The 27,589-nt window shown below is 63.2% G+C and overlaps 6 protein-coding genes across 9 annotated transcripts; 2 read left to right on the top strand and 4 right to left on the bottom strand.

The window, feature by feature from the left end:
* Positions 1–41: 41 nt before the first annotated feature.
* DOK3 (docking protein 3) lies at positions 42–3,031 on the bottom strand. The gene is made up of 5 exons (XM_062607636.1): positions 2,900–3,031; positions 1,387–1,680; positions 1,150–1,243; positions 892–1,064; positions 42–809 (listed from the first exon to the last, which is right to left on the bottom strand). The coding sequence occupies exons 1-5, from the start codon at positions 2,954–2,956 to the stop codon at positions 99–101; spliced, it is 1,329 nt and encodes a 442-aa protein (XP_062463620.1). The 5' UTR covers positions 2,957–3,031; the 3' UTR covers positions 42–98.
* On the bottom strand, positions 2,642–9,315 carry DDX41 (DEAD-box helicase 41). The gene is made up of 17 exons (XM_062607635.1): positions 9,242–9,315; positions 9,054–9,152; positions 8,800–8,959; positions 8,645–8,719; positions 8,257–8,317; positions 7,561–7,697; positions 6,941–7,013; positions 6,640–6,793; positions 6,399–6,535; positions 6,037–6,199; positions 5,798–5,929; positions 5,263–5,334; positions 4,909–5,005; positions 4,572–4,721; positions 4,358–4,429; positions 4,056–4,166; positions 2,642–3,848 (listed from the first exon to the last, which is right to left on the bottom strand). The coding sequence occupies exons 1-17, from the start codon at positions 9,260–9,262 to the stop codon at positions 3,712–3,714; spliced, it is 1,851 nt and encodes a 616-aa protein (XP_062463619.1). The 5' UTR covers positions 9,263–9,315; the 3' UTR covers positions 2,642–3,711.
* A 202-nt stretch (positions 9,316–9,517) lies between these two features.
* On the bottom strand, positions 9,518–17,811 carry FAM193B (family with sequence similarity 193 member B). The gene is made up of 10 exons (XM_062607610.1): positions 17,474–17,811; positions 15,363–15,602; positions 14,508–14,730; positions 14,122–14,331; positions 13,399–13,813; positions 12,229–12,424; positions 11,596–11,832; positions 10,088–11,090; positions 9,920–9,995; positions 9,518–9,835 (listed from the first exon to the last, which is right to left on the bottom strand). The coding sequence occupies exons 1-10, from the start codon at positions 17,798–17,800 to the stop codon at positions 9,739–9,741; spliced, it is 3,024 nt and encodes a 1,007-aa protein (XP_062463594.1). The 5' UTR covers positions 17,801–17,811; the 3' UTR covers positions 9,518–9,738.
* On the top strand, positions 16,270–23,654 carry LOC134158029 (lateral signaling target protein 2 homolog). 3 transcript variants are annotated; one of them, XM_062607612.1, is made up of 13 exons: positions 16,270–16,350; positions 20,357–20,497; positions 20,573–20,710; positions 20,855–21,057; positions 21,143–21,232; positions 21,332–21,421; positions 21,547–21,648; positions 21,722–21,970; positions 22,075–22,190; positions 22,264–22,377; positions 22,538–22,636; positions 22,886–22,998; positions 23,079–23,654. In XM_062607612.1, the coding sequence occupies exons 1-13, from the start codon at positions 16,285–16,287 to the stop codon at positions 23,199–23,201; spliced, it is 1,644 nt and encodes a 547-aa protein (XP_062463596.1). In that variant the 5' UTR covers positions 16,270–16,284; the 3' UTR covers positions 23,202–23,654. The 3 variants fall into 3 exon arrangements, with proteins under 3 accessions (XP_062463596.1, XP_062463595.1, XP_062463597.1); XM_062607611.1 differs by having other exon boundaries at positions 20,852–21,057; XM_062607613.1 differs by lacking the exon at positions 16,270–16,350 and adding an exon at positions 19,572–19,674 and having other exon boundaries at positions 20,852–21,057.
* A 279-nt stretch (positions 23,655–23,933) lies between these two features.
* On the top strand, positions 23,934–25,534 carry MXD3 (MAX dimerization protein 3). 2 transcript variants are annotated; one of them, XM_062607607.1, is made up of 5 exons: positions 23,937–24,284; positions 24,364–24,393; positions 24,495–24,609; positions 24,731–24,896; positions 24,972–25,534. In XM_062607607.1, exons 1-5 carry the CDS (start codon positions 24,115–24,117, stop codon positions 25,079–25,081), a joined length of 591 nt encoding a protein of 196 aa, XP_062463591.1. In that variant the 5' UTR covers positions 23,937–24,114; the 3' UTR covers positions 25,082–25,534. The 2 variants fall into 2 exon arrangements, with proteins under 2 accessions (XP_062463593.1, XP_062463591.1); XM_062607609.1 differs by lacking the exon at positions 24,364–24,393 and having other exon boundaries at positions 23,934–24,284.
* A 102-nt stretch (positions 25,535–25,636) lies between these two features.
* On the bottom strand, positions 25,637–27,582 carry PRELID1 (PRELI domain containing 1). The gene is made up of 5 exons (XM_062607606.1): positions 27,380–27,582; positions 26,868–27,093; positions 26,675–26,788; positions 26,327–26,405; positions 25,637–25,912 (listed from the first exon to the last, which is right to left on the bottom strand). Exons 1-5 carry the CDS (start codon positions 27,469–27,471, stop codon positions 25,773–25,775), a joined length of 651 nt encoding a protein of 216 aa, XP_062463590.1. The 5' UTR covers positions 27,472–27,582; the 3' UTR covers positions 25,637–25,772.
* Positions 27,583–27,589: the final 7 nt, after the last annotated feature.

The raw sequence follows: 27,589 nt of genomic DNA, 5'->3' as shown, positions 1-27,589 counted from the left end.
GCCCCCACCCTGTTCCCGCAGCACCGACCCGAAGCGCCCGGTCCTGCCCTGGCTGTTTATTCACCGCCCCGCGCCACCGAACCTCATCCAGACCGCGATCAGGCCCAGTCCCGCGGGCCGGGGGCCTCCCGGCTCAGCAGCCGCACCAGCCTGGCACGGAGGGTGCCCTGGGGCTTGTGTCCGGCGCGTCCAGACAGCGGCTCCTGCCCCCCCCTGCCCCAGCGCTGCTCGGGTTGCTGGGGGCTGCCCCGCGGGAGCTGGGTCATGGCTGCCCGGTTGTCATAGAGGGGGGTCGCCTCGCTGCTGTGGCCCTCGGGGGCCTGCCGGCACTCCAGCTCCCACCGCCCTTTCTCCTCTTCCTCGGCCCTGGCTGGACCCGGCTCCGCAGAGAAGATGTTCTCGTAGAGATGCTCAGGGGGCGGCTTCCCTGCAGCCCAGGCCTCACTGCAGCCCGGCGCCCCTGCTGCAAACAGGGGCTGCTGCTGGCTCCGTGCGATGGAGGCATAGACGATGGGGCCTGTGCCCTCTGGCTCAGCAGGGGAGAAGTGGAGAAGGCTGGCAGGGGCCTGGGATGGGGGCTGTGACCCCCCAGGGGTGGGGCTGGGCTGGGGCTCCTCAGCCCCAGGGCTCCAGGACTGGGGCTCGAGGCCCTGTGCAGAGAGCCGGGGGTCTGGGGTGTCCTTGCCCTGCTGCTGGCAGGCGATGGCAGCGGCAACAGCGCGGCAGAGCTCCGGGGCCCGGGGGGTGCTGAAGGTGAAGGTGCCTTCACCAGTGTCACTGCGGCGGCCAGCCTCGAAGGAAAAGACAGTCTGTGGGATCAAAGGATAGGGTGAGGAGCTAGCATCCACCCTGAGAAGCCAGCAGCTCCAGGGAGGGAGGGGGGACACCCACCTGATCCTGGCCAAACTTGCGGAGGAAGGGGTAGGGCCAGGTGAGCAGGGGCTGGCGGGACTGCAGGTCTTTCAGCGTCAGGCTCTGGGGAAGGACTGAGAGCAGGTAGTGCCCACGCAGGCCACAGCGGGCAGCCGCATCCGTCCAGACCACCAGCACCAGGAATTCAGTCACTACAGGAGCAGAGCAAGGCAGTGGTCAGCACCACAGCAGGGAGCTGGAGCCCACCCTAGCCCAATACACCACTCCTGTACATACAGTCCTGCCAGGAGGAGTAGAGGACGTTCTCTTCCATGGGGACAGGGGGGCTGGGCTGGGTCCTGGTGTTCCTCTGTGTCATCTCCTTTGTCCCCTAAAACAGAAGCATGTGAGCATTGCCCCTGGACTGCAGGAGCACAAGCACCCCTTGCTTGCCCATACAACCCAGAACCCCCATGTCACTCGAGCCAGGAGCAGCGCAAGAGCTCCCAGCTATACTGGACCCCATGGTGGTACCTGGAAGGCCAGCTGGCAGAGCTGGGAGATCCACTCATCGCGCTGCTCGGCAGCCAGCACGTAGCTCTTCTCCGTGGTGGTGAGGTAGAAGGCAGCAGTGGCTTTGGGGCAGCTCTCTGTGCCCACGGGGCCCACGGAGACACAGTCAGAGAGGCGGATCACCCGGCGGGTGCACTGCCGCAGCGAGGGCTTCTCCAGCATCATGCCATCATCCCGCACGTCGAACTTCTCCATGCGGGCCACGCCGGAGGCACTGGCAGCAAAGAGCTGGGCTCGCATCTTCCTCCAGGACCTCTGGGGCACAGGAATGGCACAGGCAGGGAAAACCAAGTCAGCAACGAGCTGCCTGCTGTGTTCACAGTGCTCCATTCCATGCGGGGCCAGCAGTGCTCAGGAAGGGTGGAAAGGGACAGGAGGGGGCACATGGGGGTCCCCAGCGAGCCAGGGCCAGTGCTGCGGGGCAGGGCAGTCCCCAGGCTGGGGTGAGGGGAGCCTGGCTCGCTGCATGAGTCACGCTCGCTCCCGAGCACCAGGTCCTGCTCTTTGTTCCCTGCTGCAAGTGCCGGCCTGCTGCCGCTGCAGCTGAGCTCAGAGCTGTGCTCAGGACAGACCCTGATGCAAATTAAAGCCATTTTGAGCTGCTAAAGCTCCTGCTGGCAGCTTCACATCTGTGGAGCAGGGACGGGCCCTGCAGCCCGCTTCCTCCCAGGGGAGGCTCTGCAGCACCAGCACCTTCCCAGCCTGTCATGGGATGGAGAGGGCGAGTGCCCCCACGCACCTGAACAGCACCATCAGAGCCTCCACCCTGCACAAACCAGAGCACCCAAAATACCCACCACTGCCAGCCCCCTGCCTCACACACAGCAGGACACCAGCCACACACACACAGGGCTTGCCCGCTTCACTTCCAAGGTGAGCTAGTGCTCAGCAGGGGGGTTGCAGCCCAGCACATCCACTGACACCTCAAGGGAAGAGAGGATGCTACTGATGGGCCTGCTTCACTAACACCCATCTCGCACCTCTCGAGAGCTGGCTTGACCCTGCAGAGTCTCCCACCATATCACCCATCCCAAACCAAGAGGGCTGCAGCACTCAGTGCCCACCCCAAAGGTGCAGAGCAGCAGGCCAAGCCACAAGGGGTGCCCCATGAATGGCAGTGTCCCACCAGAACCAGGCTGATGGAGGGATACGCACAGAGCCACATCCCACACGCTGCCCTGGTGCCCCACTCCCACACACACACGCTGGCTGCGCCTCGGTGACACACGTTTATTGTTTCATTGCCAATCACACAGTGACCAAGTGAGAAGAGGGACCCTGCAGGCAGCATGAGTCCTCTCGGCCACAGGACAAGCCCTGCTCCTGGGACTGCAGAGCCCTGGGACCCCCTTCAGGCAGCTCTGAGGGGTCTGGCTCCAGTCTCCCTTCCCAGGCTACTGAGGGCCCAGCTCCAGGCGTGGCATCAAGACAGAGCAGGGCAAACCCTGTACCCAGCCCCCAATCCACCTTTTACCTTTCCAAATTTGTAGTGCTGCACATAGAGGATCCCATCCTTCACCGGTCTCTCCATGGGCCCAGCAGCGCTCTGGCACCCTGCGCAAGGACTGGTGACTTGGGCTGCCAGCAGTGGAGAAAATGTGACTGCTGCAGCTGAAACTACTGCATGGGGCAGACTTCCTTCTCTCAACAACTTCCCCTTTTTGGTGTGTGGGATGAGGGGCAGAGGCTGGGCCACAGGAGGTGTCTTGTCTGTTCGCCCTCCCCTTCGCAGAAGGGCAGTAGTGCAGAACGTGTGCAGGCAGAGCACGGGAAACACCACAGGGACCACCCAGCAGGATCAGGGCAAGCTCTGCCTTACCCCAGCGGCATCAGAGCATGTTTGAGGGGCACGGAAAAGCCACGAGCTGAAAACGCCCAAAAAACAGGGATGTTCCTGGAGAAATCGAGGGGCTTTGGGGAAGAGCGAGGTAAGACCCTGGTCAGGGCACTGCAGAGGCTTGCAGAGGCAGCAGGCAGCCAGCCACAGACCAGTTACCCCTCCTGGGGCTTCTTCCTCCCCTCAGGCACTGCTACCTGCTTGCCCAACATTGCTGAGGTAAGGCTGACTTAACCCAACCATGATGTCATGGCTGTTGCAGCACAGCTCCACAGCTCCGCCAGGGGCAGGAGCTTTGTCAGGCTGAGCTGGCCAACTACCTGGAAAAGGGGCCATGGCAGAGAAGGACAGGCCCCTGGGCTTGGGAGAGGCAAGGGGGCAGCTGGGGCACCAAGGCTGAGTGGAAGCCAAGGCCCACGCAGTGGGGCATGGGCAGAGGGCTCCCCAGGCTAGAAGTCCATAGAGCTGTGAGCCAGGTAGTCCTTGCGGCCGATGTTGCTGACTTGCTTGGTCTGCATCGCCTCCAGCTTGGGGCAGCCGGTGATGCGATGGCCCAGGCCACCGCAGAAGGCACAGCCCCGCTCGCCTGCAACAGGAGTGACAAGGTCAGGGGGAGGTGTGCCGTGCCAGCAGAGTGGCCCTCCTGCCCAGAACAGAGCAGAGGGGCTACAGCAGCAGCTCCCCTCCATGCCACAGCAGGGCAGGCAATGACAGCCTCAAGGCAGCAGGAATGGCCTGGGAGCTGGGATCCTGCCCGCAGCACACATCCCTCAGCCAGCCTGGAGTCTCTCACCTCTGATGTCCAGCATGGTCTCATCCCCGCAGTGCAGCACCTGGAGCACAGGCGGCACCTTCTGCTTCGCCTCCAGCAGCAGGGCCTTCAGGTCCATCAGCACCGACTCGTCTGGGGGCAGAGGCACAGATCAGACACAGCCCAGGTAGGGGTGGGGGCATTGCCTCACATCACCATATCCCCTCCACAGGCCATCATGCCTTGTCCTTGCCTGCTCAGAACACCCCCAGCCAAGTCACAGGCAGCTCCAGCACCCAGCTGCCCCTCACAACCGCAGCACCCCCCACCCCCCCATTTCTCACCACAGGCCTTGTTGATGAAGGTGGTGGCAATGCCTGTGTTGCCTGAACGGCCTGTACGCCCGATGCGGTGAACTGTGCAGAAAGAGACAGGATTAGGCCTCGGTCAATGTAATGTGACAGACTACCCCTGCCCCCAGCTGCTGCAGAGACAAGCACAGAGCCTCGCTGACCTCTGTGCCCACCCCACTGTACCCTCTGTGGTCCCAGTCCCCACCATAGTTCTCTATCTCCTCCGGCATGTCGTAGTTGATGACGTGCTGGATGGCTGGGAAATCCAAGCCCTTGGAAGCGACGTCAGTGGCAACCAGGACATCCTTCTTCCCATCCCGGAAGGCCTCAATGGCTTTTGTCCGTTCTTCTTGATCTGCAAAGGCCCAGCAGAGAACATCAGCAAGGGCAGAGCTCCCAGAACTACCTATCACAGCAACCACTAACCTCAAAGCCCTTCCTCAGACCATCACAAACTGCTTCACACTGGTACCTCCCCACAGCCACACACAGCCCCAGGCAGGGCACACCAGAACCTGGGCTTGCCCAACACCCTCACCAACCTTTTCCTCCATGGATGGCCACAGCTTCCACACCCTTGAGCAGCAGGTACTCATGGATCGCATCAACATCTGCCTTCTTCTCTGCAAAGATCAGCACCTGCAGCAGCACAGACATCATGGAAAAGCCACGTGGCACCAGCACAACCCCCCAGAAACCCATTCCCCATCGTTGGGGGGAATACACAATAGCTCTGGGCACAGGACCTGCTCACATGTGGAGCACAGCTCACTCACATGCCAGCGTCCTGCAGATTCATGCTCATGGCATGCCCCTACATCCCCACTGCCAGTTCCACCCGTGCCACTGTGGCACCTGTGCCCATGCTGCCAGAGCAGTCAGAGTGCACTACTCACCGGTGGTGGGGTCTTCTGCAGGCACTCGAGGAGGTACACCATCTTGGCCTCCTCTTTCACATACTCCACCTCCTAAGAACAAGCACAGGGGTGAGTCAGGCAGCAAAGGAACTGCTATTGCTTGGTATCCCTTAACCTGTTGGGAAGGAGGACTCTTTTTGTAAGAGCAAGTGGTGATAGGACATGTGGGGATGGCTTTAAACTGAAAGAGGGTGGATTTAGATTAGATATTAGGAAGAAGTTCTTCACTATGAGGGTGGTGAGGCACTGGCACAGGTTGCTCAGAGAAGCTGTGGCTGCCCCATCCCTGGCAGTGTTCAAGGCCAGGCTGGATGGGGCTTGGAGCAACCTGGTCTAGTGGAAGGTGTCCCTGCCCATGGCAGGGGGTTGGAACTGGATGATCTTAAGGTCCCTTCCAACCCAAAGCAGTCTGTGATTCTATGAACCCCAACTCCCTGGCAGGGAGACGCAACAACTGCCCTCACAGATATTGGTGGCCTCCCACACAGTCTGGGGGAGCACCCAACTACCTCACCTGCACAACATCCAGGCTGGCAGCACCCGCTCGGCCCACATTAATGGTGATGGGCTTCACCAGTGCACTCTTGGCAAAGTTCTGGATCTTCTTGGGCATTGTGGCACTGAAGAGGAGGGTTTGCCGCTGGCCCTACATGGGGAACACAGTGCGGACAAGGATTTAGCACTCACCCAACCAAATGGTTTGGAGATTGAGCTTTAGGGTGCTGGTATCATGGTATCATGGCAGCTCCGTACCTTGAAGTAGGAGAAGATGGTACGGATGTCCCCTTCAAAGCCCATATCAATCATCCTGTCAGCCTCATCCAAGGCCAAGTAACGGCAGATGTCCAGGCTCACCATCTTCTTCTGCAGCAGGTCCATCAGGCGGCCAGGGGTTGCCACCATCATGTGTACACCACTGTGAGACAAGAGAAGGCCATGGTCACACACTTGGGAATTCCTGCCCCATGCAGGACACATAGGGAATGTGGCACCTGCTGGGCACATCACCTTTGCCCCAACACTTCCCTGAAGCCATCTAGCTAGAGTGCCACCCCATAGTCCCCTACCAGGAAACAGAGCACAGTTCCAACCCCACAAACCCCTCTAGGTCTTACTGTTTGATTGTCTCCATCTGCTCCTTGACAGACATGCCCCCGATGCAGAGGGCGCAGCGCAGCGGGGGCAGCCCGTCCTCCTGCAGCAGGCGACAGTAGTACTCAATGATGCCATGGGTCTGCCGGGCCAGCTCCCGCTGCAGAGACAGAACTCACTCATTCCTGCACCTCAGTGCAGCGAGGATCAGAGATTGCCACTGAATGTCAATCAAATGCTTGTCACAGCACCGCTGACACTCACCGAGGGACAGATGATGAGTCCGTAGGGTCCCTCTCGCTTGGAGAAGGGCAGCCTCTTCTCCTGCTCCAGGCAGAACATGATCACCGGGAGGGTGAACACCAAGGTCTTCCCAGAGCCAGTGAAGGCAATGCCAATCATATCCCTTCCCGAGAGGCTGGCAGAGAAGTAGGGCCAGTGGTGAAAAGCAGCATCACAGAACACCTCAAACCTCTGGGGCTCAAGCAAGGTGACAGGGTGCATCTGCCAGGGAAGAGCTCCCTGTTCACACTGCTCCCCACTCTGGGACAGGTAGAGCACTCACATGGTGGGGATGCCTTGGATCTGTATGGGTGTTGGCTGCTGAATTCCCTTTTTCTTCAGGCCCCTCAGTATAGCTGTGACAGAACAGGGACATGCACGTTTGTTACATGAGGTCTTCCCCTTCTTTCCCTCCTCATGTCCCAGTAGCAGCTCTCGCACCAGCATCCAAAACCGCTTGGGGAAAAACCAAGCGACACAGCCACTGCTGGGAATTCAAGCTGTGACCCCACTAACACCAAGCATTAATCATAGAATAACAGACTGGTTTGGGTTGGAAGGGACCTGAAGATCATCCAGTTCCAGCCCCTTGCATGGGCAGAGACACCTCACACTACACCATGTCACCCAAGGCTCTGTCCAACCTGGCCTTGAACACCACCAGGGACAGAGCATTTTACCACTTCTTTGGGTAACCTGTTCCAGCCTCACCACCCTCACAGTAAAGAACTTCTTCCTTCTATCTAACCTGAACTTCCTCTGTTTAAGTTTAAAACCATTATCCCTTGTCCTATCGCTAGTCCCTGATGAAGAGGCCCACTCCATTCAACAGCTTCTCTCACTGATGTGCACTTCCCAGCACAAAGCTTCCCCCTTCCCTGTCTGGAGCTCCCCCCGACCCACCTGCTGGGAACTTCATCTCCTTGAAGCTCTTGAGGGGGGGTGGGATCCCTTCCCCCTCCACCAGGATGTGGTACTTCTTGCGCACACGGTCGTGCCGGGCCTCCGACATGGCCAGGATGTAACGAGGTGCTCTCCAGCTATGAGGGCAACAGAGGAAAGTCATGGTGCAGAATGAGGCTGAGGCTCCTGAGCCTGTGGCCTAGGGGCTGGGTTCCAGCATCCCACCAAGGAAAACAAGTAACCCCAAGGAGCACAGGAGCAGTTCCACACATGAAATGTCTCCCCAAAGTCTCAGTAGAAAGTGCCAAGCTAACAGCTGAGAACAGCCTATGGATTAAATACGCCAAAATCTTTTGGAAACGTCTCGGTGACACTGCCTCAAGCAGCACCAGCTTTGTAGTCTCCCCCAGTCTCTTCCTGTAGCTTAGTCACCTCCAAGATCTGAATACCCACCTCAAATCTTCAAGTTTAACATAACTGTGCTTTAGCAAACCTTACTGTCTATAAAACAACATCCAAAGTGACTCAACAGCCTTTGATCTTACACTCAGCAGTAAGAAGCCAGACAGCAGAGCAAGAGAAAAGCCAGTGGCTGCAAACCAGTGCTCTGCCTGCAAGGCTGTATGGCTGCTGGTTCCCTTCAGCTGCCAGGAGGCAGTGCTTTCAGAAAGACAACCTCTGTACCCTGAAACACACCTGGTTTTAATTGGATCGTCATAGGTGATGCCCTTGGCCATCTCCTTCACTGACATCAAAGCTGCAAGAACAAAGCAGATGGGGTCAGTGTAAACTCTCCATCTCCAGATGCACTTAACCTCAGCACTGAGCTACCCAGGCAAAGACCACATGTGGAGACAGAGAAGGGAACGCAACATCCCTGAAAGCCCTTTGGGCAGTGGAACAACAAGGGCAGCAGCCTGCCGTGTCCAGGGGCCTGCCAGGGCAAGGCTAACCCAGGCAGTCAGATGCTGACTGAGGGGTTCTGTTGTGATTTCCTGTCCCATCCCTGGGTGTAAACATCCCCGAGTGTTGCAAGGCAGGTACTACTGCTGCCCTGACAGCTCTTAGAGCTCCCACCACTCACCTCGGCCCTCCGCCACACTTTCCAGGATCTTCTCTTCCTCCTTCAGCTGCTTTTCCTTGGCTGACTCCTTCCGAGCTGGGGAGAGGAGAGAGTCAGGCAATGGAAGCCACTCCCCTCTGGAAGTCACCCAGCCCAGCTACCAGCTGCTCCCCTACCTTCTGCCTTCTCCTTGAGGTGCTGGTGCTGGTCCAGGAGGCTGATGTTGGACTGTGGCCCCAGGGGGATGTCATCCTCGTCACCCCGCTGCTCGCTCCCGCTGTCCCGCTGCTCCTCCTCCGACACCACCTTCCGCCGCATCTGCAGCAGCTTCTGCAGCTGGGAGGAAACGGGTCGAGGCCGAGTGAGAACCCCGCGCTGGGCTGAGGTGGGACACTCAGAGCCCTTCCCCGCCAGCGCCGGGCCCCGTTACCATCTGCTGCTTCCGCTGCTTGACGGGCACGTAGGGCACGTAGTCGTCATCCTCCTCCCCGGACAGGTCGGACGTGTCCTCCGCCTCCTCCCGCTGCCTCTGTGGGGTACACACGGGGTGAGGACGGCCCGGGAGGGTACAGGTACCCCCGGGGCCTACCACGCGGAGGCTCCCGGTCCCGGTCCCACCTTCCGGTCCGCCGCCTCCATGGCGCCGTCTCCACGCAACAGCGGCGCTGCCCCGGATGTAAACGCACACACAGCCCCCCCCCCCCCCCCCCGCGCCGGAAGTAACGAAACCAGCGCCGCTGCCTAGCAACGGAGGAGCAGACGGGTCGCCTCCGCGGCCAAGCCTCCGAGGAAGGCGCTGCCCGTCCCGAACCGCCCCGTCCCGTCCCGTCCCGTCCCGTCCCGAACCGCCCCGTCCCGTCCCGTCCCCCGGCAGGAATCAGCAGACAGCGGGGGTTAAATAAAATAAAAAATTAAAAAGTTCTTTATTGGGGCCAGCTCGGGCCCTTCCCCGCAGCACAGGGACAGGGGGGACCCCGCGGGGGATAGGGGGGTGCAGGAGGAGGATAGGGATAGCCCCGGGGATCCCCGCGGGGCAGGAGAGCACCGGGAGCCCCCCGCAGAGGAGGGGGCCCCGCCGCAGCGAGGCGGAGGGCACAGTGAGGAGAGGCAGCACCTCACTGGGCTGCGCTGGAAGTGGTTTTCTTCAGGGTGAAGTTGGTCCAGTTCACCGCCACCTTCTGCCGTGTCTGTTTGGCCGAGTCCAGGCAGAACCTGGCGGGGACAGGAAGGACAGCCCTGGTCAGCCCCCAGCCCCACACCCCGAGCCGGGTTTGACCCCTCAGGGCTGCCTCTCACCTCTTGAAATACTCCACTTCTCTGTCGGTCTCATCCATCTCAGCCCCATCCAGGTCCTTGGGCAGGAACACATCATCTGGCAAGGCAGAGGGGCAGAGGGTCAGTGCAGGGGGCAGGGAAGGTGCCAGCGGGAAGAGGGCAGCACAGAGCGGCATTCCCAGCACTCACCGATCGAGGTATTGGATTTCTCCACCTTGTTGCGGCTCTTCCTGCTCTTGCCCTTGGGCTGGGGGGAGCCCCCTAAGATGGGAGGCACTGGCAGCTGCCGGTCCCCAGTGCCCAGTGCAGGCAGATGCTGCTGCGCTGGCTCTGGCAGCTCCACTTTGCCCTCTCCCCTCCGGCTTTTCCACTCGCTGTTTCTCTCCTTCTCCATCCTGCCGCCACCACAGGGCTGCCCCTTGCCACTCTCGCCCTGCTCGGCACAGCTGCCCACCCGCTGCAGCTCTGAGGCACTGGCCTTGGAAGGGTGCTTGGTTCCCAGCACCTGCCCCTTCACACCAGGGCTCTCCAGCCGGGGCACTGCAGCCATGCCCTCCCCCTTCTTTGCTGTCCCATTCTGGCGCTTGTTCTTGCGCTGCCGGCTCGGTACTGGTTCCAGCGGCTCCAGCCCCTTGGGCTGTGGTCCCTCCTTGGGTTCCGGGCTCAGCCCGCTACCATCCACAGCAGAGTCCGCAGCCTTGGACTGCACCCAGATCATGCGGGAGAGGCTGGGCACGGCACTGAGGCGCTTCACCACGCCATTCTCAGCTGCCGGGGCCGGTGGCGGCTCCCCAGGCCCCTCGCTCCATCGGGGCCCCAGCTCACTCCGCAGCAGTGTGTGGCTCTTGGCAGGGCCCAGGCTGAGCGGGGCCAGGGCCAGGTCTATGTCCTGCAGGTCAGAGGAGCCGTTGAGGTTGGAGAGCAGGTTCTTCTGCTCCAGAACAGCTGCCTTCTTGGGGAAGTCGTTGACGTCCAGGTTGAGGTCATAGACGCTGAAGCTGGCTCGGATGGAGTCCTTGATGGTGTTCTTAATCTCCTGCAGCCGGCTGCTGAGGAAGCTGTTCACCCGCTCCAGCTCTAGCTCTGGCCACTCCAGCAGCTTCTCCTCGGCTGGCTCCCTGGCCTGGCTGGCTGCAGGGGTGCGCTCTGCCCGCTTCTGGGCCTCAGCCTCCAACTGGGCTTTCTCCTTCTCCTGCAACATGGGTGCCATGAGGACTGGGTGGCCCAGACCCCAGGGCTAGCCATTGCTAGACAGCAAACCTAAGGGCCAGTGCTCAGCATGGCCACCCCCCACCTTCCAAAGCCCTCAAATTGCCATGTGTCCTCTGCAGTGCAACACCTGCCACACTGTACACAACAATGCTCTGGGTATGAGTGATCACGGCACAGATGTGCCTCTCCCCACCACAGATGCAGTGTTTGTCAGAGATGTGGCATACAGCAAGGTAGAACAGCACAATCCAAAGCACCCAGAAGGGCTGAGCCACCCTCTGCAGGATCAGAGGCAGGGGAAGGGGAAACCCTGCACAGAACCAAACACCACTGTCACCTCAGGGGAGACAGCAGCAAAAGAGATGGAGATCAACAAAACAAGGAATGCAAAGGAGAGAAGACAAAGCCCTGCCAGGGGCACAGTCTTGCTCTGACCTCTTTCCTGCAGCCTGCCCCAGGTAACGCTTCCCTCTGCCCACCCTCACCTTCTTCTTCTGCTTGTGCCGTGCTCGCTTGGCTGCCTTGGCACTGTTCAAGGGCTTGGGCTCTGTGCTGTTGATGTAGTCCAGTAGCTCGTCCACATTGCGGTGGTCCACGGCAGGCTCTCCAGAGCTGCTGTTGTGCCCCAGTTTCTGTGGCAGCTCCTCTTTCCTCTTGGTGAGGCGCGAGCGCAGCTTCTCCCGGATCTCAGCATAGTTGCGGCTGGTGGGAGCAGCTGGGGGCTGCAGTAGTTGAGAGCCATCAGCTGGACAGGCACACAAAGCCAACCCCAGCTTCCCACCAGCCCCACACCCACTTCCCCAACCATCCCTGCCTCACAGGTCCCAGCAAGACAAGTCAGCACAGCCCCCACGGAACTCTCTTCCACCGTGAAGCCACAGGGTTTGGCTGGCAGAACCGAGCCCCAGGGCTGAGCAGACGGCTGCAAGCTGGGAGTGAGGGGACCGTCACACTGATGATGATGATGATGGAAGTGAAGGGGGCATGCACACACTGGCAGGAAGCAGTTGTGGCCAGACCTGCCCATCCCCGTGCTCTTGGCACACGGGCTGCGTAACACCTCACCACAGAGCAGAGCGCAAGGACTGGGGGTGGCTGCAGACCAGCCCCTCACTCACCGCATTGTGGCCGAAGAACTCACAGTAGCAGCAGTCGCAGAACTTCCCGTCTTTCTGGTTGGTGGAGGAGGAGGTGCAGGAACTGCGCTCAGAGCTGCTGTCCTCGTCCTCCCCGAGCCCCTCATCTGCCTCGCAGGGCTGCGGCGGGTGGCAGCTGGTACCATTTGGAAATTTGTGCCCTTTGCAAGAGGGGTCCCTGCACAGGAGGGGAGAAGGGCGAAAGGTGAGCAGGATCCAGGGGGTCTCAAAAACTGGCCCACACACTGCTTGTGTAGGAACACCCCTCCCAGGGCAGCCTGTGCCCGAGCAGAAGGATTTGCAAGGCAAACCCCCTCCCCTGCATCCTCCTCCAGGGGGAGATGCCAGAGGAGCTCACGGCAAAAGACATCTGTAGCTCCTCGCCCCCCAGGGCCTCTGGCAAGCAGGAGGCTGGTGCACCAGAGCTCCAGAAATCAGTGTCCCTCTGCCAGGCCACAAGCTGTTTCCAGGGCAGGGAGTGGTACTCACTGGGGGCAGCAGGTAGCACAGGTGAGAAACGCTGGAACTGCATGCAGCTGCCAGACATCCCCACGGGCAGGCAGGCCCGGTTCCCACAGCCACAGACCACCCAGCTCAGACAGGGAGGCCAGGGCAAGGCCCACAGCACAACTCCTCCAGCTGCAGCTCAGGACCAGGCTGGCCCTCCACAGGGAACACTTAATCAGCGGAGAAAAACCAGCACCCGCTCTCTTCCAGGGCACAGGCAGCCCAAAGAGGGCCAGGGGAGCAGGCAAGCAGAACAAGACCACAGGCTTCATCTTCTTGAGGACTTTTGCTCAGTGCCACAGCTGCCCGACGGGTCTCAGTGACAAAGGTCCTGTTGGCCAACAGCAGGTTGACCGGGCGGTTCCTTTTGGTCTTTTAGCTGGAGGAGGAGCAAGCACAGTCTCTTCTGCACCACAGTACTAAAGGACAACCGCAGGGAGAAGACACGTGGGGAGAGAAAGAGCTGAACCCTCAATAGACCAGGGGTCTGAAGCAGCGGAACTGCCCTGCAAAGACAGCGGCTCTCCGCACCACCACACCAGAGCAGCCAGCCCCTCCGCAGGGAAAAGCACATCCGCGGGCAGGGAGAATGGGCACATAGCCCAGAAAGGAGAGGCTGGAAGCAGACAGGGCTCCTCTACTCACCTGTTCGTGCTGGGCAGCTGGTGGGAGGCAGGAGGAGGGATGAGCGAAGTGCTACAGTGCCCATTGCAGGGATGAGTGCAGCCCGACAGCGGAGGCGGCATCTTCAGCAGCGGCACGTTGGCAGGGGGCAGGTGAGGGCTCTTGCACGACCCCGGGCTGTGCGAGACCGTGCCGGCGGGAGGGGACTCAGACACCAGCTTTGGGGCTGCTGCCTGCACACTGGGTGCAGGGAAGAGCGCAGCCTGCGGAGAGGTGCCCAGTGGGACGTGGGGTGGGGAGCCAAAGGGCCCCGCATGGGCAGGCGTCTGCTTGGAGGGGATCAGCGCTGGTGGCTGGGAGGGGAGGCCCGTGGGACTGTTGGGAGGAGCAGTGAGGTCGGAGTGCTGATGATGCTCTGAGGAGTGGAAGGCCTCACCTGCAAAGGGGCAGGAGCAGAGGCAGTCAGACACCAGCTATCCTGCACAGGCCAGGGCCACATTCAGAGCTGCTCACACTCTCCACAGGCTGCTTCTCCATGGGACAAACCCCTCCTCCCCCCAGGCAGCAGGATGCTTGGGCTAGAAGCCATCCCTGCTCACAAAGGGCCTCAGCAGCACCTTGGTTCTCCCACATGATTCAGCCCTGCCCCATGGACAGCAGATCATGGGGAAAGGTGCTGGGCAGTGAAGGCTGTGTGGATCAGTGGCACAGGAGGCCAAGGAGGGCTCTGCCCCGGGCATGTACCTGGTGGGGTGGCCCTCCGGCACATGCTTTTGAACTGCTTCGGCAGTGTCTTGCAGAAGTCAAGTGAGGTAGGCAGAGGCGAGCCTGGGGCAGCACTGCTGGAGGTGGGGGAGGCTGCGTGGCTGTAGGGACAGGCCTTGAGCCCTGGTGCCGCGGCCGGCGCCTGGCTGGTGCACTCCAGAGACACAGCAAGGCCAGGGTGCTTCTCGCCTGGAAGGAAAGCGGAGTTAGGGCTGGCTCCCAGCACCCTCTGTAAAGGCACCCAGGCATCCTGCTGGCACTGGCATCCAGAGGCCCAGCCTGCCTGCCCCTGCCCACAAAGGAACCACCTAAGTTAAGGACTAGGCAGAAAGCTCTGCTCAACCCCATGGCTGGCTTCAACTCACCTAGTGCAGCAGGGGGGACCCCGAGGGGGCTGCCCTGCACGGCCCCGTTGGTGTGCTGTGAGTTCCAGAGGCCCGAGAGCTTGTGAGCAGACAAGAAAGAGCTGGGGTCCCAGTCCCCTGAGTTCCCGTGGCACGAGGAGGAAGAAGAGGAGGAGGAGGAGGAAGAGGAGTGGGAGCCACCCCCACAAGACTGTGACTTGCAGGATGTGTGGGATAACGAGACCTGGCAAGGAAAACAAAGAGTGAAGCAGCAGTGGACTGGGAGGGGAAGCCCTTGGCCCAGGGCATCAGCACCAAGACCCCCTCTACTGCCTGAAGGCAGGGCCTCAGCACGCAAGAACTGCTTCTGTCACTGTCTTGGGGGTGGCAAACTGCCCACCTGCCCAACAGCAACACAACCTGGCTCCCAGGGCCCCCACCAGCACAGCCATGCTGTGCCAAGAGCCACACGCCTGCTCTGTCCGCCCTCAAACCACGCCAGGGTTAAACAAAATCGGGGAGGAGGAAACTTCTCTTCCCCTGAGCTCCATGCATGCACAGGCAGGCATTTGCTCTGGCACATGCTGCCACTCCAGGGAGATAGCTTTGGCATCAGCGGCACACGGCACAACACACATTGGAGCAGGGCTGGCAGAGAAGCACCTCTCCAGGCAGACAGCTCCAACCCAACACACGCTGCCAGATAAGCCTCCACGGCAGACTCTCCCCAGGGAGCCAGCAGCAGAAGCCCCAGGGAGTGCAGCATGGTGGAGGGATGCCTGGGGCGCTCAGTTCTGAGTGAGGAGGGGACCTGCACACTCAGGCAGCACCACAGGGTGGTCAGCACCTCAGCCCTCCCTTTCCAACCCTGCTCACCGCCAGGGCCTGCTCCTGCACTGCCCGCCGCTCTTCCTCCTCCACGCTCTTCCGGCAGCTCTGGCAGATCCACAGTGGCATTTCTCCCAGGAGGTTCTGCACAAGCGTTGGCACGAAGTCCGGTGGCAGCCTCTCGCCGGGGGAAACCAGCCCATTGTGGGACGGCCCTCCCCAGTCCTTGCGCTCCCGGTGACAGAGCAAGCAGCATGTCTGCACTGACTGGTTAGTGGTGGGCAGCACCTGCAGAAGGATACACAGACCATGAGTCACCCCAGGTATGATCCACCGCATGGCAGGGCAGCAGGTCTGCACAGGTGCAGGGAAGATGAGGCAGCAAATGAGACCTCAGGATGCTGACACCAAACCAGAGAATTTCTTGTAGGCTACATGTGGAACTGCACCTTCTCCCACTGGAGGAGAGCAGCCTCGGGCTGCCCAGCTGCTGCCAGCCTGCCGTGTGCCAGCCTGGAGCATTCTGGACCCTTGGGAAGATCACACTATGCTAAAGTACCAGCCTCACCACCAAGCAAGGCTGGGAAGCCCCTAGCAACTCCCACCATCACATCTGGTACAGTGGGACCACGGCGACTCTCAGAGCAAAGCAAGAGCAAGACACACAGAAACTGCCACACAGGGTTACAAGAGGGGTCCGCCAGCCACAATCCTCCCTCCTTACCCATCACAGACCCCCCACTGTGTTACCCAAGAGCCACAGGCCCTCCCTCCTGCCTCTTTGTTCTGTGCAGCCGGCGGCAGACGCACCGTGGTGGGTGCAGCCCCCCGTGCTCTCCCCGCACTGGGCAGCAGCAGGAGCCGGGACGCAGCTCGCGGGCTCGCCGGAGGCCTGACAGCCGTGACGAGCCCGGCGTGGCACGGGCGAGGGGGCCCCCATTGTCTGCCGCCGCGGCGGGGCCCCACGACAATGAGCTGCACATTGAACTGCTGCTGCGAAACAGATGGCGTCTCCCAGGCTCAAGGTGAAGCAAAGGTCAGAGGCCAAGCAGAGCAGAGGGGGGGCACAGCTCCCTTTGCCCACCCGCAGGGAGGGGGGGCTCCCAGGGCCGCCCCGTGTCTCAGCGGGAGCGGACACAGCGCACGGCGGGTGAGAGCGCGGCGGTCCCCAACCCGCCCAGCGCATCCGGGCCCGGAGCCCAGCCCCCGGCTCCCAGCCACGGCCCGGAGCAGGCAGCTGCAGCCGGGCAGCGAGAGGTGCGGGAGAGCCCGCAGCCTGCTCGGCAGATGCTCAGCCACCTGCCATGGGCAGGGCTGCACCCTCCCGCAGGAAGGAGCGGTGGGAACACCCCCTGAAGCACGGCCACGCCACCCGAGCACAGGGCTCTGCCCTCCCCAGCGCACATGGGGCTCCTGGGCAGATCTGCTCACAGGGACCGAGTAAGGGGCACACAGAAGAGCCCTTTGCTCTCATGCTGCAGATCACTGCTGTCATGTCAGCGGGAGCAGCATGCAATGGTGGGGGCACAGGTTTCCTGGCTGATCCATCCTCCCCAGGAAAGTCTGAGCTCAGCTATCCCTAACTGCTGGGAGAGATGAGCATCAGTGGGAGCCCCCAGCACCCCAGCCATCTGCCAGAGGCACCCCAAGCTCCCACTGCAGCTCAATACATCCATAACCCATGGCCACGACCCAGCTCCACCGCCCAGCCCAACCCAGCCAAGGTCAGGCCCTGCCCGCACACCCAGCCCAGCCCCACGCGTGCCCCAGGATGCTGCACAAAGTGGCTCCCGCATTCCAAGGCGGCCAGTCCCCTCGGAGAAGGGCTGGGGCTTCACCTCTTACCTTCTCCACCCACCTCAGCCTGCCCCCCGCCAAAGGCGCACCCCGGCAGCGCGGCTCCGCCGGGGCACCCCCACCAGCACCACCCCCGAGGGTGCAGAGGACCCTCCAAAAGCGGGAGGTGGGAGGCAGCAGTGCCTCAAGGGTGGCGGTGCCCCAGGGATGCTCCGAGGACGGGGTCGTGCAGGGATGGGGCAGGGCTCGGGGAGGGGGAGTGGAGGGGGCTCGGCTCTGGCCCAACCCCCGGATCCTGCCCCGTTCCCCATTGCCCCACTGAACCCCCTTACAAGACAGCCCCGCAGGACCTAACCCGGTACCTGAGCAGTGGCTCTGCCCGGCTCCCCGCTGCTGCCCGCCGCCACCACCACCTCAGGCAGGGCGGGCGGTTCCGGTGGAGGCGGCGGTGGCGGAGGAGGGGGAGGAGGACCGGCGTCGGAACCCCCCAGCCTCTCACGGCGAGGCCCGGAGCCGACACCCGCCACCGCCGCTGCCGCCGCCTTGTTCCGCCTGCGAGTCATGGCGAGCGCGGCCCGCCGCCCGCCGCAGCCAGGACAACAGCCAATATGGCGGCGCGGCCCGTCCGGCCCCTGCCCGGGGGGAAGGAGGGAGGGGGAGGCCCGGCGAGGTGAAGCCGCGGCCGCCATCTTGCGAGAGGGCAGCGCCGACGGCAGCGCGCTCCCTAGCGGAGGTGCTGGGGTGGTGCGGCTCCGATCTTCCCGTACCGCTCCCCCGGGTCCTAAAGCGCGCCGGTGCCCTCGGGGGTACCCCAGCCACACACACCGCTGCGCTGTACCCCTCCTGGCACAGCGGTACCCCACTGAGGGTGGGCTGCGCACTACCCCTGCCTGTCCCGGCCTTCCCCGTGCTGCAGTACCCCTCAATGCACGTGTGGGTTCCAGCCTCTCTGCTCCACGTTCCCGTGTAACAGAGCTCTATCGGTGCCCACCCCAGCACTGCAGCATCCTCAGCCCCACATGTGCAGCTCTCCCGCACTCCAGTTCTGTCACACTGGTCCCCATGGTGCAGTGTGGATGAGTAGTACACTGCACACTACCCCAGCCTTCCCACTGGAGGAAAACCCCATGACATATATGTGGGTTTCCTCTGCACCCCACCCCATGTAACAATGCTCTCCAGGTACCCTGTGTGCGCCTGGCTGTGCTCAGTGCCACGGCATCCATGGAATTGCGTGACCCCATACAGGCAGGGCAAGCCCTGCACGGTTCACCACATGGTCTGGTCCCAGCGCAGGGTTCCCCCTATGCAGTACCCTACAACCATGCACTGCCATGCAGCACCATGCCCACTGTCCCCATTTCCATCTGCTGCCTGATCACAGGCTGCCTGGGGGTCTGCGCCCCCAGGTTGGACCTCCAAAAGAGTTGGGAACCAGCTCAACCCCTCGCCTTCCTGCCGGCTTTGGGGCCACGCATCACCCCAAAAACCCCCATCGTGGCAGGGGTCTGTGTGAGGCCGGGCCTTCCTCCATCCTGCGCCTCCTGTGACCGGAGCTCCCCTCCGACGGTGGAGCAGGGCACAGCGCTGTAGACACGGGGACATGCGGAGCACTTGGCCGCTGAGGAAAGCCCACTGTGCCCCCAAAACCGCCGTGGCAGCACGGCCCACAGCAGAGGGACAGGCGGGGCTCCAGGTGCGCTGTGCAACCCACAGCCGGGTCAGCCTGGGTGCCGCAGGGCCGCCGTGACTCAGGGACTTCCTCAAGCCAAGGTAGTGCCGCCGTGTTTATTCAATCGTCCTCGGCGGATATTTTACCCGTGAATCCACCCCATTAGGCTTTCAGCCATCTGAATTATCAGCACCCACATCCTGTGGGCAGCAGTGTCAGGACTGTTGAGGCACAGGAGCAGCCTCCTCTGGCACAGCCGGAGCATTTTGCTTTGCACAGCATCCGGAGCATCTCTTGGGACCCCTCCGTGGCCACTCGGCCCTTTCTGCTCCCACCAAGGGGCTGCTTTGCCCCTCTCCCACTGAAGCACCCTGCTCGGCACCCCCCTCTCTACATAGACAGGCAGCAGAGAGGAGGCGGATGCCTGCGGGTGACCCCAGCAGCCCGGGGATGCTTGGGGCTGAGGGGCTGTGGGGCTGCATCTCTGGGGTGTCCCGGTCTGTGGAAGGTTGGGCTCGGGGGCCCAGGGGACAGGGGAACCGGGAGGCAAGAGCCAGGGAACTGAGGAGACCCGGGAGCGCGAGGAATCGGAGCCAGCAACCGAGACCAGAACAGCCGGCGAGAGAACCCTGCCCGCCGTAGGGGGGAACCGGCCCGTCTAGCGGCGGGAAAGCCCCGGGTCCTGCAGCGGGCAGGACGGGGCGCGGTGGGGGCCGGTCCTCCGGGTCGTCCCGGTGCCGGGCGGACACCTCCCCGGTCCGCCCCCGGGCGGTGCCCGGTGCCGGCCCGCCCCGTCGGCGAGCGGCGGGCGCGGGGAGCCGGGCGGCGGCAAGAGCTGCGGAGCGCGCCATGCTGCCCGCCGCCCTCCGCCGCTGGCTCCGCCGGCCCAAGGTGAGCACGGGGGGGCCGTGCCGGGGCCGACCCTCTCCCAGTCGGGGCTGCCCGGGGCCACCGCCGGCACCGGGAGCTGTGAAGGGGGGCGGGAGGGGAGCGGCGGCGGCTGGGACCCCCCTGGCAGGGTAGCGGGAAGACGAAGCGGTGCCCAGCCCCGGGGCTGGAGGTGCGGCGGGGGGTGCGGGGGACAGCGGGCAGGACCGGGAAGCTCAGCGCCCGTCCCGGCACCGCCCGCTCCCAGGGCAAGGAGATTTCCCCCTGTCCCGTCCATCCCGGCGGCCCCTCGGGGGTCTGTGGGAGCGATGGGGCGAGGAGCGCCCCTCCGGGCTGCCCGCTCTCCAGCGGGCTCCCCGCGGACCTTTCACCCGAGCCGGTGTTTACAGCCGGGCTCGGATCCGTGCCCACGCTGCCGGGATGCGGCCGAGCTTGTTCATCCTGCTCTGCCCTGGGGAAACTGAGGTACAGGTGGGTGGGGACCGCGGCGCTCCCCGGGAGGGCTGGGCCAGGGCCCCGGTCCAGATCGGCGCAGACGGAGCCGCTGTCGGGGCCCCGTGTACCTGCCCGAGTGATCCTGAGGCTGCCCCAGGGGGGCAAACCCCCCAGTCCGGGAGCATGGGTGCTGGCTCAGCACCCGGAGCTGCGGGGTGCTCCCACTATCACCCTTCTGCTCTCCCCTTAGCGCTCCGACCCCCGCCTGCTCTCTCAGTTCTTCTTTGCCGATGAGCGGGTAACGCGGGTGGTGGCTGAGATCAACGGGCTGGATGCGGAGCTGGACCCTCAGCAGTACCTGGTGCTCCTCAACCAGCTCCACCTCAGCCAGGTATGGGGCAGCCCGGGCCCCGCTGTGACCCTGGGCCCTACGGGTGGCTGCGGGTGACATCCCTGCTCTCCTCAGGCTCACCTGCTGTCTGTGCTGGAGCGGATCATGGAGGAGTGCATCCCCACGCAGCGGCACAGCCGTGACTACCTGGTCAAGTTCCCCGAGGAGCTCTTGGTGGACAACCTGGGGAACCACATGCTCTTTGCTGCTGAGGTGAGCGTGGAGATGCTGTCCTGGGGCAGGTGATGGGGTCCAGCTCCCCCAGGCTGAAAGGGGCACCCCACCGGGGGCAGATCCTGGGTGCAGGGGCTGTGCTGCCCCAGGCGCTGGCTTCTGACAAGGCCCTGGTCCCAGCAGTGTCTCCTGGCGGGCACCTTCCTAGAGGTGGAGGAGGCAGACGGGGCTCACCTGAGGCCCCAGGCCAGGAACCTGCTGTGCAGCCTGGAGCTGGTGAGGACAGTGCTGCGGGAGCAGAGCCTGAGCCAGCCTGGCTCCTACCCGGAGCCCGTCCGCGCTGTGCTCGTGCAGTTCGACCGGCTCTTCGCAGAGTTCGAGTTGAGGTGGGAGCCAGGGTTGGGATGCTGGGGAGGGGGGGGGGCGCTGTGCTGGGGCTGCAGGAGCCTCATGATCCCCTCATCTCTCCAGTTATGTGTCCTCACTGGTGGTGGTGAAGTCTCCCGAAGAGATCTACAGGCAGCAAGAGATCATTGTGCTCTTCTGTGAGACAGTGGAGAGGTGAGGGGCATCCAGAGCCAGGCAGGGGTGCTAGGGACCCCAGCCCTAGGGATGGGGCTGTGCCCTTGGGCTCAGCCCCACTGTGTGTGACCCCCCCAGAGCCCTACACCTGGGTTATCTGACCCAGGAGATGATTGATGGCTACGAACCGCTGCTGATGTTCACCATCCCTCGCTTGGCCATTATTAGGTGGGTACAGCCCCCTGGACAAGGAGGTGTTGAGTGCTCCCTGCACTATACCAGTCCCTTCTTTCCCATGGAAGTTGGGATCCTGGGCAAACCCCTGATGTGAGCTGGGCTCTGTCCCCTTGCAGTGGTCTCCTCATCTACCCTGACGGTCCCCTCAGCCTGGAGCGGAGCCCTGAGCAGATGTCTCGGGTCTTCAGCCCCTTCTACAACCTCCTGAAGAAGATCAGGTGCATGGTGAGGTGTGATGAGGGGGCAGCAGTGGGGCAGCGACATGGGGCTAATGCCATCCGCTCACCACAGGGACCTGCTGCGGGTGCTGTCGGTGGAGGAGCTCTGCCTGCTGGAGAGGAGCCTGTGCACAGCCGAGCAGGAAGATCCCTGCAGTCCGGCCACCCCCCCAGCTTGGGGGTCAGCTGTGCCCCGAGCAGACCCTCCTGCTCCCTGGGGTCTCCTGGATGTCCCGAATGTCACCCCATCACCCCCTGCCTGCACGACGTGGCTGGAACCCCCTGGTGCAGTGGAAAACCCGGGCACTGACTGGTGGGGGGGGTGCTTGGGGGGAGGGAACAGGACCAAGGTGGCCAATCCCTGCCCTCTGAGACAGGGACTTTTCACGCCACCCCTGGGGTAATCATCATCTCCCTCCTGTGCAGCCCTCAGCCCCCAGGGACGGGGCTCAGTGCCACCCCGGGCGCCCACTGCTCAGAGCTGCGCTCCCGCTACAGCAGCACCAAGGACATGCTGCACACCCTCTTCGTCTGCATCTCGGGTGAGTGACCTCCAAGCCAACCCCTGCACCCAGAGCCCTGTCCCAGCACCCTGACCCCCCTCTCCCGGTGCAGGGGTGGCCGATCAGCTCCAGACCAACTTTGCCAGTGACTTGCGGAGCATCTTGAAAACAGTCTTCAAGATTGTGGCCTCGCAGGCAGAGCCCTCGGAGGAGCCAAGTGCCAGCCGTGAGTAACCCCAGGGACAGGAGGGACAGTGCCAGCTCCTCTCTTCCCTGCCCATAGCCCATCCCTGGTGAGACCAGGCTGCAGCCCTGGGCATGGGGATGCTGCAGCCACAATGCCCAGCCCTGCTTTGGCTGGACCACCATAACCCTTGTTCCCGCAGAGAAAGAGGACAGTGACCTGTGTGCAGCAGATGCTCCTCACGTGGCTGACTGTCCCCTCTGCTCCAGCCCCACGGAAGCTGCTGGGCTCCAGAGGGCAGGTGAGGGCTGCATGGGGCTCACGGCTGTGGGGCAGGGTCTGAGGCTGGGGCTGATCCTGCTCCGTCCTGCCTGGCGGGGGGTGCAGCTGCCCTGGGCAGTCCTGGGCACACAGGGATAGTTGGTGTGTCCTGCCTGGGGCCAGCTCCAGGACACTTGTGAGTGTGGATCCAACAAAGGGAGCTGGGAATGATCCTGGGGCAGTGACAGGGGCTGGGATTGGGAGTTTCACGGATGTGTTTTTCCCCGAGGCACCCACCGCCGGCCTGAGTGGGTACCGGACAGCACGTGCAGCCAGTGCTCTGCCTGCTGCTCGCCCTTCACCCTGCTGCGCCGCCGGCACCACTGCCGCAGCTGCGGGAAGGTAGGAGGGAGCGGGGCTGGGGCACAGGGTCCCACGGGTGCCCAGCTCTGCTCAGCCCCACTCTGGCTCTCTCCCTGCAGATCTTCTGTGCCCGCTGCTCACCGCACACCGCTGCGCTGCCACACTACGGCCAGCCCAAACCCGTGCGTGTGTGCACACACTGCTACACCGTGCACCTTGCGCCTGCGCCCCGCAGCCGGTGAGACCCCCCGGACCAGATCTGCATCCACAGGGCGACGCAGATGGGGAGAAAGAGCTGCTCTGGGGCTGCTGGGCAGCTGCGTGACTGCACAACTGCCCGGTGGGCATGGCGGCAGGGCCCCCGGTGCACGGCAGCAGGACCCCAGGCAGGGGTGGGCGCAGGCCCGCCTCACCCCACGCATCGCAGCCACCGCCAAGCTCCAGCCCCCGGCTGGAAACGTGCTTCGTGGTGGTGGTTTTTTTTTTGCAGGTGAACTTTGGCTGCTGCTGGGCCCGGGGCAGAGCCTCCCCCACCCCGGGGCCAGGCCTGAGACGGTGCAAACAGCCCTCACATGACAGCAGGTGCCCCGGGGCCGGGCCGTGCTGTCACGGAGGCTGGCCCTCGCCCACGGGTGCGGGCGCTCCCCTTCCCTTCCCCTCCCCACCGCCTCTGCCTGGTTTAATAAAGAGATAAACCGCCGGATGGGTGCTTCCCATGCGGTCCCGGTGGGGTGGGGTGGGTGCAGCCGGTCCGGGGACACCTGTAGGTGCCGGGGGTGGGTGGCAGGGGGGTGGGTGTGCCCCGAGTGGGCTGGGAGGGTCAGGGGGGTGCGCACGGAGGGGCGCGCTCCCCGCCTGGCCCGTGTGGACAGTAACGCGTGAGCGCGCACCGGCAACCCGCACCCTCGGACACGGGCGGGAGCGGGCGCGCCGTGAGGGCGTGGCCTAGCGGCAAACGGGCGTGGTCATACTGTAGGAGGCGTGGCCTCGCTCCAGGGGGCGTGGCCCCGCGCCGCCCCTCCCGCCGATTCAAATTTGAAGGACCCGCTTTCCCGCCCGAATTTGTTTCCCCGCCGGGCTGACGTCAGCTCCGCGGGGCGCACAGCAGCCAATGAACGCTCGTCCCGTCGTGCCGCGCCCGCTCCCCCCCCCGCCATGGAGCCGGCGGCCACCAGCATCCAGGTACTGCTGCAGGCGGCCGAGTTCCTGGAGCGGCGGGAGCGCGGCGCGGCCGGAGCGCGCTCCCCGCCGGGGCTGGCCGAGGCCGAGCACGGGTACGCCTCGCTCTGCCCCGCGCGGTCCCGCCGCGCCGTGGGCAGCGTCAGGTGAGCGCCGGGGATGGTGGGGACGAGGCGGGGTGGCCGCCGGTGGAGCCGGGACTGATCCCCGCGGGTTCTCCTGCAGGTCGGTGCACAACGCGCTGGAGAAGCACAGGTACCAGGGCGTGGGGGGGCGGTGGCGGGGCACCGGGTGGCCGTCTCCGTGCTTCCCTCTGCTGGGGTTGACCAGCGCATCATCGTCCACCCCGGCCGCAGGAGAGCACAGCTCCGGTGCTGCCTGGAGCGGCTGAAGCAGCAGGTGCCAGCGGGAGCAGGGCCGGCCCGTCCCACCACACTGAGCCTCCTCCACCGAGCCCGGCTTCACATTCAGGTGAGCAGGATGGCCATGGTGCTGCTCAGGGCCCTGTGACTGGGGACCCGGCTGGAGGGCTCTGGGTAGTGACAGGGCTGCCCTGCTCGGAACTGTGCTCATGGCTCACTGAATCCTGCAGAGGCTGGAGGAGCAGGAGCTGAGGGCACGGAAGGCCAAAGACCGGCTGCGTAACCGGCAGCGGAACCTGCAACAGCGTCTGGAATGGCTGCTCTCACCCACTGCCGGGGAACGGGCACGGGCTGACAGCCTGGACTCTTCACAGCTCTCGGAGGCATCCGAGGAAGGTGAGTGAGAGAAGTGAGAGTGGGCAGGGAAGGGAAGGCTGCTGGGAGCCTGACCTGGCCTCCCCCGGTACCCAGAGGATGTTGAGATAGAGGTGGATGGCATGGCGTTCAGTGGGGACCTGCTGCCCAGCTTTGGCTCCGGGAGGGACCACAGCTACTCCAGCCCCTGCATCCCCGCGTCCTGACGGCACCTGCTGCCTTCCCTGCGCTGCCTGCCTGCCTCCCCCCGCCTGCTGCCACCGGATATGCAGGCTCCTCATGGCTGCCCGGGTAAGGGGCACCCAGCCTGGCCCCCACAGCCGGCTGCTAAGTGGCACTGGCCATGGTGCTAGGCACAAGGGGCTGGTGCAGCACTGTGGCACCCGCTGTGCACCGCAGCACGCACCAAGAGCGGCTGGAAGAGGTCCTGGCTGTGCCAGGGACACCCTCCCACTCCCCCACCATGAGGGCTGGGGGCTTCCTGGCAGGGGTGTGAAGCAGCCCTGGCCCCAGCAGACGCTGCTGTGGGAGGACTCAGCCATCCCTGGAGAGCCAGGATGGGGAAACAAATGCATTAAGCAACCTGCTTTCATGCCCCTCAACCACCCTCCTCTCTTGTACATACCCCACATTATTTTAGTAAAGGCACTTGGTGAAAATGCTGCCTGTGTCTGGCCTGTAAGCCCGGCAGCTGGACCCCCAGAGTGGAGGTAGCACTGGGCTCTTCTCTAGCTAGGCCAGCCCCAGCCAAATCAGAGATTGGAGTTGATTCTTTAATGATAATTACATCTCAGAAAGGTTCTAACAGCAGCTGATTGTCAGACTGGTACAGTTTGTTTAGAAGTACAAAACCTAAGGAGGCTCCTATCTGCTCTGGTGCAGCCTGCGCCTGGCCCTTCACACGTACTGTTTCTTCTTGGTGGCTGCCTTGCTTGCCAGGTCCTTGGCTTTCTCCGTAGCAGCCAGAGCTGTCTCCTTGGCTTTCTCGGTTGCTTCCTTGGCTGTCTCCACCAGCGTTTTATTGGCCGGAGCTTCTCCTGTAACAGGGGAGGCTGTTAACCCAGCCGCAGCAGCTCCCGCCCTGCCCCAGCTGATGCAAGCTAGACTGGCCCCGGCACCTCAGGAACTTCCCCATGCGGGAGGGAAGATGAGCCCAGGGCTCCTGACCTGCGTGCGTCAGGGCATGTCGTGAAGGGGAACTGCAGCCACATGACTGCTGCCACCTTATGTCCCCTCCTGCCTGAGCTCCATCCCTGCCTGGCCCTGTGAGAGCTGCTCTGCTCTGCTCAGAGCAGGCTGTGCCAAGACATGGGGGCAAAGACAAGGGACGGGGATTTCACCGTCAGATTAGTTCGAGTCACAACCTGCCCTTGGACTGGAGTGTTCCCGGTGTGATCTGTAACACCAAGAGACCCATTCTGGTCATCACCAACCTGCCTGTGAGTGCTCACCTTGCATTCTTGCTAGCACATATTCAAATCCCTTAGTGCTCTTGGTCACGTTGCTTTTGAACCTGGCCAGACCAAACTCCTGCAAGGGAAACGTCAATGAACTGCAGGCCCAGCTGTGGTCACACACAGTCCTGGGGCTTTTTTCCAGCTTGATCAGTCTTAAACATCTGGTGGGCTCATGCCCACCTGCAGTAATGGTTCTGAGTGTCCCAAGAATTTATAAGGACCGGGGAAGAGAGGGGAAAGGGTGGAGAAAACAGCACAAGGGGTAGAGCAGGGGAACAGCAGCTTTAAGGCCTCTCCAAAGAGAGGGTACCCAGCACTGCTCGAGCAGTTGGCAGCACTCACTTGGATGGCCCGCGAGACACCAAAAAGGCTGGAGGAGACCCAGGCTTCTCGCTTGACCTCGGTCCAGTTGCTGTTCTCGGGGTTCACCTGGTACACACAGCGCTCCTCCACCACCTGCATGAGACACAACCGGCTGTGGGCACTGCCCAGCGCCTGCCACCGGGCTGCACCCTGCCGGTGGGTGGTCACCTACCATGAGACGCGCATGGTTGATGTTCCAGGTGAACGTGGTCATGGTTCGGTTCTTGGGGTCCACGATAGAGTCCTCCAGGATGTAGACGGAGTGGGCGACGTTGGCTGGGAAGAAGCGCTCTGCCCAGCGCGGCATCCGGTTGGTCTTGGTGAGGAGCCGCCGGGAGAGCAGCTTGTGGTCCGGCGTCACCTCCCGGTGCACGATGTCTTCGGTCAGGACATGTTTGCTAATGTGAGGAAGAAAACATCAGCCCACGCTCCCAGCCAGGAACGCGGCTGCCTGGCAGCCACCAGGCACAGCAGGGTGGGGAGAAGAGCTGCGGTGTTAAGGGGGGCGGGCCACCAACTGCCCCTGGTGTGGGGCATGCACCCCACAGGAAAAGGGGGGGTGCAGGCAGCGGCCCTGCGCCGTAGGGCGAAAAAAAGCTTTGGGAAGAGGGGCCGAAGCACGGAGGACCCGCGAAGGGGTGCAGGGACCCGCGGGGCAGCGCTGGGGGCCCGTCCCCGGCGCACCTGTAGGGGTTGGGGTATCGCTGCCAGAAGGCGGCGAAGACCTGGTCCCAGGGCCCCTTGAGGACGCTCAGGCTGGCGCAGTACTTCCCCATGGGCCGCCGCCGCTCAGGGCCGCGCCGCCGCGCCCGCTCCGCACCGCGCCTGCTGGGCGGCCGCCATGCGGCCCTGCGCCCGCCCCACCGCCGCCGCCGCCGTCGCGCACTTCCGGCC

The sequence above is a fragment of the Pezoporus occidentalis genome, unplaced genomic scaffold (genome assembly GCF_034315485.1).
Source record: "Pezoporus occidentalis ecotype Australia unplaced genomic scaffold, CSIRO_AGI_Poc_V1 ctg124, whole genome shotgun sequence".
Taxonomy (NCBI): domain Eukaryota; kingdom Metazoa; phylum Chordata; class Aves; order Psittaciformes; family Psittacidae; genus Pezoporus; species Pezoporus occidentalis.
Note: the sequence above shows the minus strand (reverse complement) of the source record. Positions and strands in the feature narration are given on the sequence as shown.